At 42.5% G+C, this 17,243-nt stretch overlaps 1 protein-coding gene across 2 annotated transcripts; it reads right to left on the bottom strand.

The window, feature by feature from the left end:
* Positions 1 to 6,648: 6,648 nt before the first annotated feature.
* LOC134013132 (putative nuclease HARBI1) lies at positions 6,649 to 8,932 on the bottom strand. Of its 2 annotated transcripts, none has more exons than XM_062452923.1 (7): positions 8,898 to 8,932; positions 8,656 to 8,829; positions 8,541 to 8,576; positions 7,888 to 8,442; positions 7,703 to 7,818; positions 7,495 to 7,606; positions 6,649 to 7,400 (listed from the first exon to the last, which is right to left on the bottom strand). In XM_062452923.1, the coding sequence occupies exons 4-7, from the start codon at positions 8,357 to 8,359 to the stop codon at positions 7,030 to 7,032; spliced, it is 1,071 nt and encodes a 356-aa protein (XP_062308907.1). In that variant the 5' UTR covers positions 8,360 to 8,442; positions 8,541 to 8,576; positions 8,656 to 8,829; positions 8,898 to 8,932; the 3' UTR covers positions 6,649 to 7,029. The 2 variants fall into 2 exon arrangements, with proteins under 2 accessions (XP_062308907.1, XP_062308908.1); XM_062452924.1 differs by having other exon boundaries at positions 7,888 to 8,057; positions 8,163 to 8,442; positions 8,656 to 8,924.
* Between the last annotated feature and the right edge of the window lie 8,311 nt (positions 8,933 to 17,243).

Here is a 17,243-nt window from a genome sequence, read left to right as displayed (position 1 = left end):
AGTAAACGCACTCAATGCACACATCTGCTACTGCTATTACTATCCCAACTATAATTTCAGCTGTTAAGACTATAATATTCTTTTTATGACTAGTTAGCCTAGGCCTACTTCTTCTTCTGTTTAACAGTTCAGCTTTCAGCTTCTCCCGCATTGTATTTCAGCTCTTAGCGTTGTTAGATGATGCAGTTCAGTTTCCACACTGCCTCTTTTGTGTGACTCACACATTTTTGACATTCATTTCAGCTTGCGGGTATTTTCTCATTTCTGTATTTTCTGTATTTTTTTTTTTTACAAATTCAGCTTTTTGATATCTTTTCAACTTTTTTCAATATCACTGATTATGTTTCATGACTTTTTCAAGCCGTTTCTGAGATTTACATGGGTGTGTACGTGAAAGCCTAGAGTGCAGACTGAAACGCTTACAGTGCGTTCACACTGCAGCGTTTTTTAACGCTCTGCATCGCTTGCCTTCCCACAGTACACCACGCTCGGGGGCGTGTTAGACAAGTTAATACAGAGTTGTAGTTCTCTAAGGTCACTGTTGTAGTCATGGCCAAGCGTGCAGATTTGGGTTCATGTACTCACAATATCGATCAAAATACCACTTTTACACAACATTTATGTAAGTGCAAGATTTTACTAGTGCAAGATTACAGTAGAATACATGTTACGCCACCGGTCACTCAACCAGTCGTTTGTAGGCTGGGCTCAGTAGCGAGCTAGCAGTGGCACAGAACAGTCACGTAATGTGACGACTACATTTAAAAGTAGGCTATAAAAACACACTAGGAACAATGACGACATCGGCAACCATGCACCATGCATTATTAGTTTAATGTAATCTTTAAATTCAGGCTCGTCACATTTGTAACTTTGTTCTGAACAGAACTGGGTGTGCAGACACATACGAAAAGTTTCTCCTCCATCTTGAAATTGTCAAACCTAGAAATGTTTACCATGACGAACAGTTGCTACGTTACAAGAAACAAGAAACCAATCCGATTGGCCAACGCTAGCGTTTTCACGCTCCTCATTTACATAAAGTTGAGAAAATCCAACTTGCAACGCTCCGCTCCGCTCCGCTCGCCTTCCCACAATGCCCTACGCGAGCGTCAACGCCTGGTTTCATTGAAAATGAATTGGAAGCCGACGCCACGCGCCGCCCGCTCCGCTGCAGTGTGAACGCACTGTTAGAGTGGAGGGGAGCTTCGGATGTCGTTGAAAAATATTTCTAGTTTGCCAGCATTGCCACAATTTTCGCTCTTCATGCTTCGTTTTTGGATCAATAGCTAGCTAATTTTGTGCTGGTCGTAGACAGTTGTCTGTGGAATCCAACAGACGTACACATTTGTTCAGAGCCCCACGAAAGCGAGACAAAGTCCAACTCTCGCCCCATAGAGTCCAATGCAAATCTGGTGAGAAGGAACAAGATTTTGAAACTGCCGGTAGAGTCGTATTTCTGACCGCACAGACATATAAAGGACATCTCTGGTTTCGGCAGAGTCTTGGGTCTCGGAAAATATCCTTATATTTTGGATTGGACGTCAACTTGTTTGAGGTGTGGATGCTAGGTAAATGTTCGTTTTTCTCTCTGCCTAGCTCGTTAGCTATCACAGCTGCGCCATCACCGTGGCAACCAAACAGACCGGCACCATGAACGTTTTTGAAACTGCCAAAGGAGTTGTATTTCTGACCGCACAGACACATTAAGAATATCTATGGTTTCGGCAGTCTTGGAATGAAATATACGTATTTATGTGGGCAATGTAGAACAGCGGACAGATTCGATATTTGATCTTTTGTTAGTTATGGCCATTCTAGTGACGCTACTGTCATCATGGCTGCTAATAGAACGGCGAAACCAGGTCACATACGGTCTAATAACTATCATTCATTACCTAGCTACAAACAAATGCTTCGTAACTGAAGAGTATTTACTTTTTATTGGCGATATTGACAACAGAGGTTAAGGAACTTGTCTTTAATCAAAAGATGGTCTCCGTTTTCAATTTGAAGCAGTAGATCTAGCTTATGTAGGAAATTTTCCATTGCATCCTCTCTAGCTTCACGCCTTCGGTTATTATTCAAGCCTACGGTGTTAATACAGTCTGTAAAAATACCACTTTGACACTTGCAAGAAATGATCCGCTGGTTAGATGTAGCATGATCTTATTTATAAGTATAAAAAACTCACCAGGGACAACGACAACATTGGCAACCCTGCACTATGAATTATTATTTTGATGTCATCTTAAATTAAGGGTGCTTTCACACCTATTAGTCCGTTTGCTTGGTCCGAATCAGTGGATGAGTTGCTACTTTGTTGCATTTTTTATTAGGTTCGGTTAGTGTTCACACGGTCCTGTTTTAAGCGACCCAACGTTTGTAAAAATACAGTGACGTTTGTAAAAAAAACAATGACACGCGGTCATACAGGTTGTTAATCTCTTGGACAGAAAATGATTGAGGGGAAATCAATTCCTTGTCACGAACAACAATGGAGCAACAGCAGCGTATTGAGATTGCAATACTATCTTTATGACCACGTTTTTTGGCTTGCTCGTTGGTCTTTTACTCAGGATTATATCCAGGTCATCAAACCATGGGAATTATTTTTTTTCGTCCGACGAGCTACCACTTTTCCATAGAACATCACGCACTTTTATGTATTGCTGCCTACGTTTTTTAACTTTCAAAAGACATTGGTTCACTGTGCAATAATAACCCTTTATTTCAGTATATCACTAAATAATTTAAATACCTCGCTATTCTTATGTCTCCACAAGTATCTGCAATATGATCATCAGACCATATTTGCAGAAGAGCCTTCCTTCATCAGTCCCCCACGTTTTCCCTCAACTAATTTTGCTGCTAATGAGTGGCATGGCTGTCTCTGCCAAGTGTCAACCCACAATGCACTACATTTAGGTTTGCTTCCTGGAATAGGTCAATAATATGTCCGATTACGTTCACACCTAAAGCGAACCGAACCATGGTTCACTTGGAACCGGACCGAGTCCCGTCTTTTTAGGGGGACCATGGTTCGGTTATTTGGTCCGTAGCAGAGTTTGAATGCGTGTTCTCACCTATCCAAACGAACCGGACTTTCAGAGAAAACGGATCATGGTCCCATTGAAATGGATCAAACATGTCAGGTGTGAAAGCACCTTAACCCTTGTGTTATCTTCGGGTCATTCTGACCCATCAGTCATTGTGACCCACCGTCGTATTGCGACAACTTACCGCATACAAAAACAAAGTGAAGCATTTTCTTTTAACCGTTGGGCTGTCTCAGACCCCCCACATTGCGAAGGTTAAAAGAAAATTATTTTTATTTGTTTTTGTATTGGGTAAAATTGGGTAAACACAACGATGGTTCGTTATGAACCTTTGGGTCATGTGACCCGAAGGCAGCACAAGGGTTAAGTGTCTGAACAGGACTGGGTGTGCAGGCACACATGATTAGTTTCTCCTCCGTCTTGAACCTGAAACCTAGATTCTAGGTTAGAAATGTTGCCAGTCTTTTGCCAATGACCAACGGTTGCTACGTTTTTCCAGCAAGTTCAAGTCATTCCAGTGTTGTCCTTTTACCTTCAAATTCGTTCAACCCAGACTTCAGCAACTGGTTTTCTGCTAAATTTTCACATTTTCCTGCAGCTCATCTTTCTGAATTTTTGCCCTTATTGTTTTGCATTTTCCTTCTTTTCTTCTCATTTTTCTGTTTTCTGCCTTCATCTTGCTCCAGGTCCTTTAAAAAATACATTTCACAGCAGTACCTTCCAACTGCCAGTACTTTTGCATTTTTCTTCTCTTTTCTGTACTCTTCTGCCTTCATCTTGCTGCACGTCCTTTCTAACATACATTTCAGGCCTTTTGAAACTCCAGCAAATCATTTTCTGCTAAATTGTCAAATTCTTCAGAATTATTTCTCTTTTTGCATTTTTCTTCTCTTTTCTGTAGTTTTATACCTTCGTCCAGCTCCAGCCCCTTTCAAAAATACATTTCAGGCGCTTCAGCTTATAACTTTCTACTACATTTTCACAATTTTCCGCTTTTTTAGCATGGTCAGCTATCCCCATTCAGGTTTTCAGCATTCTCACTGCTGTTTCGCAGGAACAGCCATTTGTAGTTATTTATTTATTTTTATTGTTTATTTTATCCCCCCCTAAGGATCAGTCAATATTTGGACTACATAGACAACGCCTGTGTCAAAATGTTCGTCTCGATTGCGTTGCTTGTATTTTTATTTACGTTCCGTTGCACGGTGTAGGAGGTTACAACGTTTTTGTGGCAAAAAGTGCCTTTAGTCAACGAAGGGTACTCAGTGCTAGCTACGTCACCACGTCAGCACACGTTAGCAACGACGCATGGATTGATGTGCTGTTGCACAGCGAGTATCGTATCGTGCCATGGTGTACTACTACTAGCAGCATCATACATGTACATTTAAGCAAATCAAGACTTGCATGTACAGTAAGTAATGTCACATTAAAGAATGTATGTAAAGTTTAAACTCAAGCTTGTGTGGTGCGTCACTGGATTCAGTGCCACAGCCTAAACTTTGTCAAAACAAACGTTCTAATTTCCGGCGCTTAAAAACAATCCCCTCACTCAGTGAAGTTTGGCTAGCCTTCTTTTGAATTAGCCAATTCTAAATCATTTCTAAGTACATCTACTTTCGGAAACAGTAGTCTACTATTTACCTGAAGCGTTAGCATCATGACATTATCCTCTGTTACCCGGGCAACACATACTACAGCGGTCTATGATTCATCTGTTTTCAATCGTTAAAATAAACATTCCTCACAAATACATTTTTGTTGTAGGATTTATTATGACATTAGATTACAAGTAAACGATTTGTTGGTGAAATTATCATTACCTGTGGTTTCAAACCAGTGTAGCTCACTGCAACTGTTTAGGAAGAAACGGCGACAGAAACGGCGACAGAACATGTTCAGCACTCCCCTTAGCCTACTAATATAAAAAATCTTTCAATAGGTGAAACTATCTGACTACTAACCTGAACTTCATTGCCACAGCCTGAACTTTGTCAATCTGTTCATGAAAAAAAAAAAATCTGCCTAAACCGTACAACGGAACGTTGAATCGAATTAAAGCAACGCAATCGCTACCAAGACAAACACAGCAGTACTTGTAGTCTACAATTTACCGGGGTCAGGTTCTCCACGCAGAGCTCTAAACTGAGACCAAATGGTCGCACTTTGCGTTGTTACTGACAATGATCGCTACCAGTTAACTTTTTTTGAATGAGCGATTTTCCCCTAAATAAATGTCATCCTTATTTACGTTATTGGGGGCATATTTTCAGTTAGCAGATGGTACTGTTTGAATCGCGATTCCATCTGAGATACTGCAGGTGACAACGTTGTTAGAATAAGCTTCAAAGGAGGTTCTTTCTTAATGAATGAATGCAATATGAGTAGGGTAAATGCCTGAAAATATCACTAGAAGGGAAAAACTTAAGGGACGTTTAAGTCATAGAGCCTGAACTTTTAAGATGGTGCCGATGATGGCTGCCTCGGTTGCTAGGTGCGCTCTGTTTTGTCTTGTTTTGTCTGTTAACCCTTGTGTTATCTTCGGGTCATTCTGACCCATCAGTCATTGTGACCCACCGTCGTATTGCGACAACTTTACCGCATACAAAAACAAAGTGAAGCATTTTCTTTTAACCGTTGGGCTGTCTCAGACCCCCCACATTGCAAAGGTTAAAAGAAAATTATTTTAATTTGTTTTTGTATTGGGTAAAATTGGGTAAACACAATGATGGTTCATTATGAACCTTTGGGTCATGTGACCCGAAGGCAGCACAAGGGTTAATTCAGTGTTCTGCCAATATTTCCGGGGTTCTCTAACAAGAGAAGTACTTCTAAACATCAGGGGCCTGTTGCACAAAACTAGGATAAGGGATTAAGCCAGGATATCTTGGTGATCCTGGCTCAATTGATCCGTAATCCGGTTGCACTAAAGATGGATAGGGGGCAGGAGGATATGTTATGGTATAAATTACCATGGAGATTTATTCTGTGGAGCTAGCCTGCTCCAGACCAGGCTAAATTCCAGGATCTATTTAATCTCATCCCTAATGTCAGTCAGCAGTCACCACAAATGGAAACCAATAGTTATTTCACTGCTCACTATACATTGTTATCACATATAACTAGACCCACTGTCATTATTTAAACGTTTGTGATCATTAATTTCAATGATTTTGGATAAAAAATGATTTTTAGATGATGTTGCTATCATTAGATAATTTACAGTTTCCCATAGACTATAAGGCTATATATAAAATGATAGAATATTAGGGCCACAGAGGGGAAAAAAACACAAGTCATAATATTGTAACCAGTTGTTTTAAAGGAGGACAGTTGTTAAAATGACAGATGTGGGGCATTTCGTGAAATTGTACTTCAGTATGGTTTCATAAACAAAGACATGCTGATGTGCCAGAATATTAAGTATCACATTGTCATAAGTATCAAAACTGTAAAAACAATATGTAGCTTTTCTGCAGAAAGAACCAGCCTCATAAATTTATGACTTTATCCTTTTTCTTCAGTGTGGCCCTAGTACTCTGTCATATAAACAAATACACATTCCATATGAATATAAAAACACAATGTGTAACATTATGTTCCTTTATTGAATAAGGACAAAACAAAGCAGGTAAACCATCAGCTCCTTTCGAAACTGAAGTCACAGTGACTCTACAAGATGGAAAGCACAGAATCCAAGCATATTATACAAAATGATACATACACATTCAAAGGTCTGTATATAACACACCCTGCATGTCTGCACACTAAAATAAATGCAGGACAAATCCATACACATCAACTGAACAGACAAATGAATGGATGCAGTAGCCTCCCTGCAGCCTTGTATTACACACAGTATACCGCACAAACATCATAAGAGGCCAAATTCGTAAAAAAACGAACCCCAAAAAAACCAAATTCCTCTGCCACCGCAGGACATATTTAACCAAAATTGAAAGCACACATACTAACTAAAATAATTCAACACATATTGGTCCCTCAGCAACCGACCACTGTCGTCATCAGGGAAGATTGCCGGATTGTCCCAGTCCATGGCTGGTGGCACTCTGGGGGCCCTCTCCTTCCTCAGGCAGGCCACATTGTGGAGGACAGCACAAGCCACAGTAATATCACATGCCCTAACAGGGCTGACCCTTAATTTGTGAAGGCAGTGAAAGCGTGCCTTCAGGAGGCCAAAGGTCATTTCAACTCTGGCCCTGGTCCTGGCATGGGCATGGTTGTAGGCCTGCTGTGCTTCCTGGGGGTCTGTGAAAGGTGTCAGGAGAAAAGGCTGGCAGCCATACCCCCTGTCTCCCAGCAACACACCAGAGAATTCACCTGTCAACACAAAATCTCATCATTACTACCTCATAAACACAGTGATATTCTTGACACAGCCATGATGGTTATAAATAGGGGTTGTGTGGCTTACCTTGTGATAGGCACTGATAGATTTCAGAGGCCCGAAAGATTCTGGAGTCATGGACTGAGCCAGGCCATTTTGCCACAACATTGCTGATCACACAGTCAGCATTGCAGACCATCTGAAATCATAAGATGAGGAATATTACACCAATCAATGCACATCACTGGCAATGCAGAGTGTTCGTCAATGGACAATATCAAAAAGTTATGTTCACCTGAACATTAATGCTGTGAAAGGATTTCCTATTCACAAAATCGGCCTCATGGGCACCTGAGGGGGCTTTTATCCTTATGTGTGTGCAGTCCACTGCACCAATGACATTGGGGAAACCTGTCACACAAAGTAATGAGTATCCTACTATGTGTTAACAGTTGTCCTGTTATTTGTAGATCCTCTTACCTGCAATCCTATAGAACTCCTCTTTGATGTCACAGAGTCTTCTGTGGCCAGGGAAGGAGATGAAGACATCTGCTAATGCTTTGATAGCCAGACACACACTCCTTATTGTGCGGCAAATTGTGGCCTTGTTCAGCTGTTCTGCATCCCCCACTGAGTACAGGAAGGCTCCACTAGCAAAAAAGCGCAAGGCCACACAAACCATTTGCTCCACACTCAGCGCATGGCTCCGTGCAGTGCGGTGCTTAATCCTGGGACCCAGTAGTCTGCATAGATACCTGATGCCATCTGCAGAAAACCTGTATCTTTCATATAGATGGTCATCAGGGAAGGCCAGTGGGTCCAACCGGTCCCTGAAGACCCTTTCTCGCCTGAAGGCTCTCCTCAGCACAAGTGCTTCTTCATCCACCACATCTCGCACGAATGGGCATGCCATTGTCAGAGCAGAAAGGAACACACAATTTTGGGCCTTCATATAGGCTAGTGGCCACACCTGGTGCTGGGGGGGTGGGCAAAAGAGGGCGATGCCTTATAACGATGACTTGGTTGTACTGATTGCTGGGAAAATAAAAAAAACCTTAGAAAGATGCCACCGTCCTGTGTGCTCACAATAAGAGCTCATATGTCATGGCTCACTTGACTTTACGAGAATATACCTAATTTTTATTTTCAGCTGTGTCATCTTCTTGGAGCTGGGGGAGGAAAGAAAAATAATGATTAATACATTTGTGTTACAGTTAGCATACAGTGTACATTGAAGGCATATCTCACCTCCCTCTCAAGTTTTTTTATTTCAAGGTCCAGTTTCCTAATTGTCCTCTTTTTTATTTCGGACTCCAGTGCAAGATTTTCCATCTTTTTCTTCTTGTACTGAATGTCTATGTCTGCCAGTTCTATTTGGCGCCGGAGGTGGTTGCCATACAACTTTCTGATAGCTTGTGAGCTCTGTGAACACAATACAATTAGCGCAGCTGGAATTTGGCAGGATGTGGTGTCCTTTTATTAATACGCACTATGTTGCCAGGCTGGTTTTCCCACTGTATAGCATTTGGGTCCTGTAAAAGAAATTAGATTTTTTGATTTTGATGAGGACTCCTCACCATTGTAGAGTAAATAGTACTTTCACAGTCCAGAGAGATGGTCTCCTCCTCATCACAGTCCAGAGAGATGGTCTCCTCCTCATCATCGTCTCCATCATGTGCTGTTGCTGCTGCACTGGGGCCTTCACCCTATCACATTTAATCGGATTCATATTGAAGCTAGTAGACAAGACATGCCAGGCCTACAGTATGCCTTTGATGGAGTACTCACTGGATCAGCATCGTCTGGTGCTTGTGCTGGTGGCTCTAACAGGAACACAGTGCTGCCAGACACTGCAAGGCAATAGGTAAACCAAAGTCAGACAGTCCAAATTGATTCAATATGAATGTGGTTGTATCCCATGTAGAGATGGAAGGACATACCTTGAATGAAGCGGGTGGCATCTTGGGAGGAACCTATGCTCGTCTCTTTCCCCCCAGGGATCCCCTCTAAGACGGGCCTGCCTTTATTTAGCTCCAAGGCCATGTCCTCTGCTGGGGTAAGGTCAGCCTTTGGTGACCCACCACCCGTGCCTTGTCTGTGGGTATTCTTTTTCACTGCTAAAACAGTACAGACAATGTGTGAGCAGGCACCTTCTGGGTACAATATATGCTTGTGCTTTGTTAAATATTAGTCAGGGACCATACCATTCTGCAGAATGTTCTTGTATTTGATTTTGACCTGCTGCCATGTCCGTTTTGGCCCGTTCATGTTTAATCTACACACACACACACACACACACACATTTAATGGAGTCACACTGCAAAAAATTACTTGGTATTTTTGTCTTGTTTTCAGTAAAAATATCCAAAAATTTATCATAGCTTTATACAGTGTGATGGAGTTACTTTACACAATTTCACTCATATCTGCAGTGCATTTCAATTAAAAATTTAACCGTTTCATAATTACAGTACAACTGCATTTTTGGAGATGTGAATTAAATATTTGAATTGTAATTGTGATGTTTCAGCGGAGCGGTGAGTGTGTAATTGTGCACTACTTACGCATTCAGGCGGTCTGCAATACTTTGCCACGCTTTTTCTCTTTGCTTTATCACTGTGGCGGTGTTGCCTTTCTTCTTAATTATATCTTTTACCTCCTCGTATGCCTCCATGAGGATTTGTGCTTCCGACGGGGAAAAGTACGCGGCTCTAGTTGCCATGGTAAATCAGTTAATCTGTGATCTGTGGCGGGGTCTATTTGAGTGAGCCGTGAGCGCGCACCTATCCAGGATTGGTTTCACCTGGCTTAATGAATCCGTGTCTGCTCATCCTGGCTTGGTCTTTGTGCAACCAATTAAGCCTGGACGCACATGTTTTGGCTTCATTGAGCTCAGCTGAGTCATTTATCCCGGATGTCTTAATTCTACTTTTGTGCAACAGGCCCCAGGACTACAACTCCTGTGGATTTATTTCCCACTTTTCTGCTTCCAGCGGCAGATTTAGTGGGAATTCTAGCCAGTGCCGCGCTAGGCTTTGCCCATGCAATGAAACGCCGAAGAAGGGGAAAGCAAGCGGGAGCGCTAGTTCGGCTACGCAGACGTGGAATCCGAACAGTGCTTCCAAGTTTTTTCCTCTCCAACGTACGTTCACTGTGCAATAAAATGGATGACCTTCAGCTACTGATGGTGAAAAACAGAGACTTTCTTTCATCTTCGGTTTTGTGCTTCACGTAGACATGGCTGTGCGATTTGATCCCGGACACCGCACTACATCTGGCAGGCTTTCAACTCGTGAGAGCTGACCGGGACACTGCACTCTCCGGCAAAACCAAAGACGGTGGTATTTGTTTCTACATCAACAGTGGCTGGTGTGTAGATGTGACAGTGATTCTGCAACATTATTCTCCGGATCTCGAATCATTTTTTATAAACTTTTAGAAATTAGAATTTGCGTCACTCATTTTGGTCAGAGTCTACATGGCGCCGGGTCCACAGGTTAAAGAGGCCCAACGCATGCTCGCCGACCAGATTCTGAGTGTGGAGCGAGCAAACCCGGATTCCCTTGTTATCGTACTCAGCGACTTTAACAAAGGTAATCTCAGCCACAAACTCCCTAAATACAGACAATTCATCAAATGCCCAACCAGAGAACACTCTGGATCACTGCTACACTACACTCAGTAGAGCCTACCACGCCGTCCCTCGAGCAGCACTGGGTCACTCTGACCATACCATGGTCCATCTGATTCCTTCATACAGGCAGAAATTAAAGCTCTGCAAACCTGAGGACATCAAAACAGTGGACCAGTGAGGCTATGGAGGATCTGCGGGCGTGCTTGGACTGTACTGACTGGGATATGTTCATGACTGCTACCAATGGTCTGGATGAACTCACAGAGGCTGTGACATCATACATCAGCTTCTGTGAGGACTGCTGTATTCCAACACGCACCAGGGTGAACTTCAACAACGACAAGCCCTGGTTCTCAGCAGAGCTCAGAAGGTTGAGGTCAGAGAAGGAGGATGCATTTAGGAGTGGGGATAGAGACAGATTCAAGGAGTCGAAGAACAGGTTTAGCAAGGCAATGAGAGAGGCTAAACGACTGTACTCAGAGAGACTGAAGCGCCAGTTCTCTGCTAACGACTCTGCTTCTGTCTGGAGAGGGCTCAGGCAGATTACCAACTACAAGCCCAGAGCCCCCCACTCCACTAACGACTCCCGCCTGGCCAACGACCTGAACGAGTTCTACTGTAGATTTGAAAGACAATTGGACTGTCCTGATCTACCCCCTCCCACCCATGTGGCCTCCCCCCTCCCCCCCTCTACAGTGACGACTCTCTCCATTCAGGAGGGTGAAGTTAACAGACTTTTCAAGAGGCAGAACCCCCGCAAAGCAGCTGGGCCGGACTCTGTCTCTCCTGCCACCCTCAATCACTGCGCTGACCAGCTGTCTCCGGTGTTTACCAACATCTCTAACACCTCCCTAGAGACATGCCATGTGCCAGCCTTTCTCAAGTCCTCCACCATCATCCCTGTGCCCAAAAAGCCAAGGCCAACAGGACTCAATGACTACAGACCCGTCACCCTGACCTCTGTGGTTATGAAGTCTTTTGAGCGCCTTGTGCTGGCACACCTCAAATCCATCACAGACCCTTTCCTGGACCCACTGCAGTTTGCCTACAGAGCCAACAGGTCGGTGGATGACGCCGTTAACATGGCCCTCCACTTCACCCTACAGCACCTGGACTCCCCAGCATCCTACGCCAGGATCCTGTTTGTGGATTTCAGCTCTGCCTTCAACACTATCATCCCCGCCCTGCTTCAGGACAAGCTCTCCCAGCTGAACGTGCCCGACTCCACCTGCAGGTGGATCACAGACTTCCTGTCTGACAGGAAGCAGTGCGTTAAGCTGCTGAGAAGGACCCTGAGGCGAGCGAGGAAGATTGTGGCCGACCCCTCCCACCCTGGCCACTCCCTGTTCCAGCTACTCCCCTCCGGCAGAAGGCTGCGGTCCATCAGGACAAAAACCTCTGCCATAAGAACAGTTTCTTTCCATCTGCTACTGGCCTCTTCAACAAGGCCAAGGACTCCCATTGACATTCATTCATTATTTAACCCAGTATCTGGTTGCACTATTGCACTATGTTGACCACTCATGCTGCTCATTCTTATTAGGGGCCAAGCAGCGAAGCTGCGAGGCTCCTATTGTTATTGTTAGTATTATTATTATTATTATTAGGTTCCTCCGGTAGGAGGGAACCTATTGTTATTTTTGGTATTCTTATTATTAGGTTCCTCCGGTAGGAGGGAACCTAGTGTTATTGTTGGTATTCTTATTAGGTTCCTCCGGTAGGAGGGAACCTAGTGTTATTGTTGGTATTCTTATTAGGTTCCTCCGGTAGGAGGGAACCTAGTGTTATTGTTGGTATTCTTATTAGGTTCCTCCGGTAGGAGGGAACCTAGTGTTATTGTTGGTATTCTTATTCTTATTATTTTTCTTCTCCTTGCGCCCCAATATCTCAAAAAGTCCCTGGTCATAAATTTTCTAATTTGGCACATTGATACTACATCCAAGTGGGTACCCCCACACCAAATATGGGCCACATCGGACCATAGGGGGCGCCACAGGCCACGCCCAAAAGTCCGATTTTCAAAGTGATGGCATTTCCACCCCATTGCTCCAATTCTTCTGAAACTTGGTGTGCATGCCTCATTTTTCATGAGGAACAAAAAAGCCTCAAGGACCCATAACGTCCGCCATGATGGATTTTCCTGTACTGTGATAATTTGGGAAAACCTTCAAAATTCCTCTTCTCTTGAAACAAAGGTGAAATTGACTTGAAATTTGGTACAGATATGTATCATTGACGTATTTAAAAACGTTACTTAAGGCAATTGAATCAAGTACAAAATGGCTGAAATGGGTGTATTTATGTAAATGTCCACATTGCCTCAATATGTTTGTGTCACTAAATCAAATGTATTTTTGAAGGATGGTTCAAACCTAATAAGCTTTAAGGTGACATGCCTCTGAAGTACCATGCAAAGTTTCACCTTGATATGTCAAAATATGACAGAATTACAGCTGTTTGAACTTGGACCAAATCTGACAATGCTCGCCATTGGAGAAACAGCTTTTTTTAATTATCCAGTTATTGAACTTTGTGTATTCCATGCCTGGGAATGGCTCAATTGGCTGAGATTTTGTGCTGGTAATCAAGGTTCAATACCAGTCAGAGGCATAGTTTTTATTTTTTTATTCTGACAAAACGGTTTCTAGTATTCCGATCAATCCTCCGGTTGTAAAAACATAGCAATGCGTGTTTATTTGAGCCCATCACAACACTCTGATCATCTGTTAAGCGAGACTGTGTAAACCACTGCAAAACAAGCCAGGTTCACCACAGTAGCTAGCTACTTGTAGTCTACGCATGGTAGAGATAACTCTGTTCAGGTGGATCCCTTGCCTGTTGCACAAATTCATTTCAGTAACTTAAGCCAGGACACATTCCCACTGATGCTAGGCATGATTTAAAATTCCCTTCCATGACAAGTTATGGCACTCCAAACAACCTGTTTAAAAAAACGATGAGAAAGTTATTCTTTACAGCAGCAACCCAGTCATCCCGTTGTCCCGTTTTTATAGGAAATGTACAAGCAGTTTCAACTTAGGCTGAATCTAACAACGCTTACCACAGGAGAAACAGCTTACTTTTTTACACAGTAACTGAACATGACAATATTCAACACTGAGAATAGCTCAATGGGCTGGGATGGTGACCTGATAAGTATAAGGTCATAGGTTGGAATCCAGCCATAGTCTTTTGGCCTGTCATAATTTTGATTATCTGTTTAGTTCAACAGGATGACATCTTTCTGAAGTACCACAAACAATTTCACCTTGGTATGTCAACATACAGTTAGGTCCATAAATATTTGGACATTGACACAATTTTCATCATTTTGGCTCTGTATACCACCACAATGGATTTGAAATGAAACAATCAAGATGTGCTTTAAGTGCAGACTTTCAGCTTTAATTTCAGGGTATTTACGTCCAAATCAGGTGAACGGTGTAGGAATTACAATACATTTTATATGTGGCCCCCCCCCTTTTTAAGGGACCAAAAGTAATTCGACAATTGGCTGCTCAGCTGTTCCATGGCCAGGTGTATGTTATTCCCTCATGGGAGTTATTTCATTGACAAGGAGCAGATAAAAGGTTTAGAGTTCATTTCAAGTATGGTATTTGTGTTTGGAATCTGTTGCTGTCAACTCTCAATATGAAGTCCAAAGAGCTGTCACCATCAGTGAAGCAAGCCATCGTTAGGCTGAAAAATCGTTAGCTGTTTCAACGTTGGCTGAATCTAACAACGCTTACCACCGGAGAAACAGCTTACTTTTTTATACAGTAACTGAACATGACAATATTCAACACTGAGAATAGCTCAATGGGCTGGCATGGTGACCTGTAAAGTATAAGGTAGTTGGTTGGAATCCAGCCATTATCTTTTGGCCTGTCATCATTTTGATTATCTGTTTAGTTCAACAGGATGACATCATTCTGAAATACGATGCACAATTTCATGCAATTTCACCTTGAAATGTCAACCGTTTCTTAACCTTTGTCCAAAAGCTGACCAAAGCTAATACTCTGCCCTTTCTATTCATACAATCTCAACAGTTGGTGTGTAGCAGAGAGGATAGAGAGACTGACTTGTAACCTTATGCTCATGAGTTCAAATCCCCATTCAGCCTGTTGTTGGCCAAACATGAAGTAGTTTTGCTCCCTTGTTGTCCAACTCTCGATCTTCTGCAGTGTACATAATATTTTGCCATTTTGCGGAGGAACCCGCATCGCTGCTTGCAGCTATATTTATTATTATTTTTCTTCTCCTTGCGCCCCAATATCTCAAAAAGTCCCTGGTTATAAATTTTCTAATTTGGCACATTGATACTACATCCAAGTGGGTACCCCCACACCAAATATGGGCCACATCGGACCATAGGGGGCGCCACAGGCCACGCCCAAAAGTCCGATTTTCAAAGTGATGGCATTTCCACCCCATTGCTCCAATTCTTCTGAAACTTGGTGTGCATGCCTCATTTTACATGAGGAACAAAAAAGCCTCAAGGACCCATAAGGTCCGCCATGATGGATTTTCCTGTACTGTGATAATTTGGGAAAACCTTCAAAATTCCTCTTCTCTTGAACCAAAGGTGAAATTGACTTGAAATTTGGTACAGATATGTATCATTGACGTATTTAAAAACGTTACTTAAGGCAATTGAATCAAGTACAAAATGGCTGAAATGGGTGTATTTATGTAAATGTCCACATTGCCTCAATATGTTTGTGTCACTAAATCAAATGTATTTTTGAAGGATGGTTCAAACTTAATAGGCTTTAAGGTGAGATGCCCCTGAAGTACCATGCAAAGTTTCACCTTGATATGTCGAAATATGACTGAATTACAGATGTTTGAACTTCGACCAAATCTGACAATGCTCGCCATTGGAGAAACAGCTTTTTTTATTATCCAGTTTTGTGTAATCCATGTCTGGGAATGGCTCAATTGGCAGGTAAGCAATGGTTGTACGTTCAAAACCAGTCAGAAGCATAGTTTTTAATTTTTTATTCTGGCAAAACGGTTTCTAGTCTTCCGATCAATCCTCCGGTTGTAAAAACATAGCAATGCGTGTTTATTTGAGCCCATCACAACACTCTGATCATCTGTTTAGCGAGACTGTGTAAACCACTGCAAAACAAGCCAGGTTCACCACAGTAGCTAGCTACTTGTAGTCTACGCATGGTAGAGATAACTCTAATGGTTTTCTCTAATGAAGTCAATTGATTGTTCAGGTGGATCCCTTGCCTGTTGCACAAATTCATTTCAGTAACCTAAGCCAGGACACATTCCCACTGATGCTAGGCATGATTTAAAATTCCCTTCCATGACAAGTTATGGCACTCCAAACAACCTGTTAAAAAAAACTATGAGAAAGTTATTCTTTACAGCAGCAACCCAGTCATCCCGTTTTTATAGGAAATGTACAAGCAGTTTCAACTTAGGCTGAATCTAACAACACGTACCACAGGAGAAACAGCTTACTTTTTTATACAGTAACTGAACATGACAATATTCAACACTGAGAATAGGGCTGGGATGGTGACCTGTAAAGTATAAGGTTGTAGGTTGGAATCCAGCCATAGTCTTTTGGCCTGTCATAATTTTGATTATCTGTTTAGTTCAACAGGATGACATCATTCTGAAATACGATGCACAATTTCATGCAATTTCACCTTGAAATGTCAACCGTTTCTTAACCTTTGTCCAAAAGCTGACCAAAGCTAATACTCTGCCCTTTCTATTCTTACAATCTCAACAGTTGGTGTGTAGCAGAGAGGATAGAGAGACTGACTTGTAACCTTATGCTCATGAGTTCAAATCCCCATTCAGCCCGGTTGTTGGCCAAACATGAAATAGTTTTGCTCCCTTGTTGTCCAACTCTCGATCTTCTGCAGTGTACATGTTTATATTATTTTGCCATTTTGCGGAGGAACCCGCATCGCTGCTTGCAGCTATATTTAGGGGCCAAGCAGCGAAGCTGCGAGGCACCTATTGTTATTGTTAGTATTATTATTAGGGGCCAAGCAGCGAAGCTGCGAGGCACCTATTGTTATTGTTATTAGGGGCCAAGCAGCAGCGAAGCTGCGAGGCACCTATTGTTATTGTTAGTATTATTATTATTATTATACTTCTTAAGACTGGGTGTCTATGGCAGGCCCTAGAAGCGCTTGGTCGAAAGTTGTGAAATTTGGCACACTCATTG

The sequence above is a fragment of the Osmerus eperlanus genome, chromosome 26 (genome assembly GCF_963692335.1).
Source record: "Osmerus eperlanus chromosome 26, fOsmEpe2.1, whole genome shotgun sequence".
NCBI classification, from domain to species: Eukaryota; Metazoa; Chordata; class Actinopteri; order Osmeriformes; family Osmeridae; genus Osmerus; species Osmerus eperlanus.
Note: the sequence above shows the minus strand (reverse complement) of the source record. Positions and strands in the feature narration are given on the sequence as shown.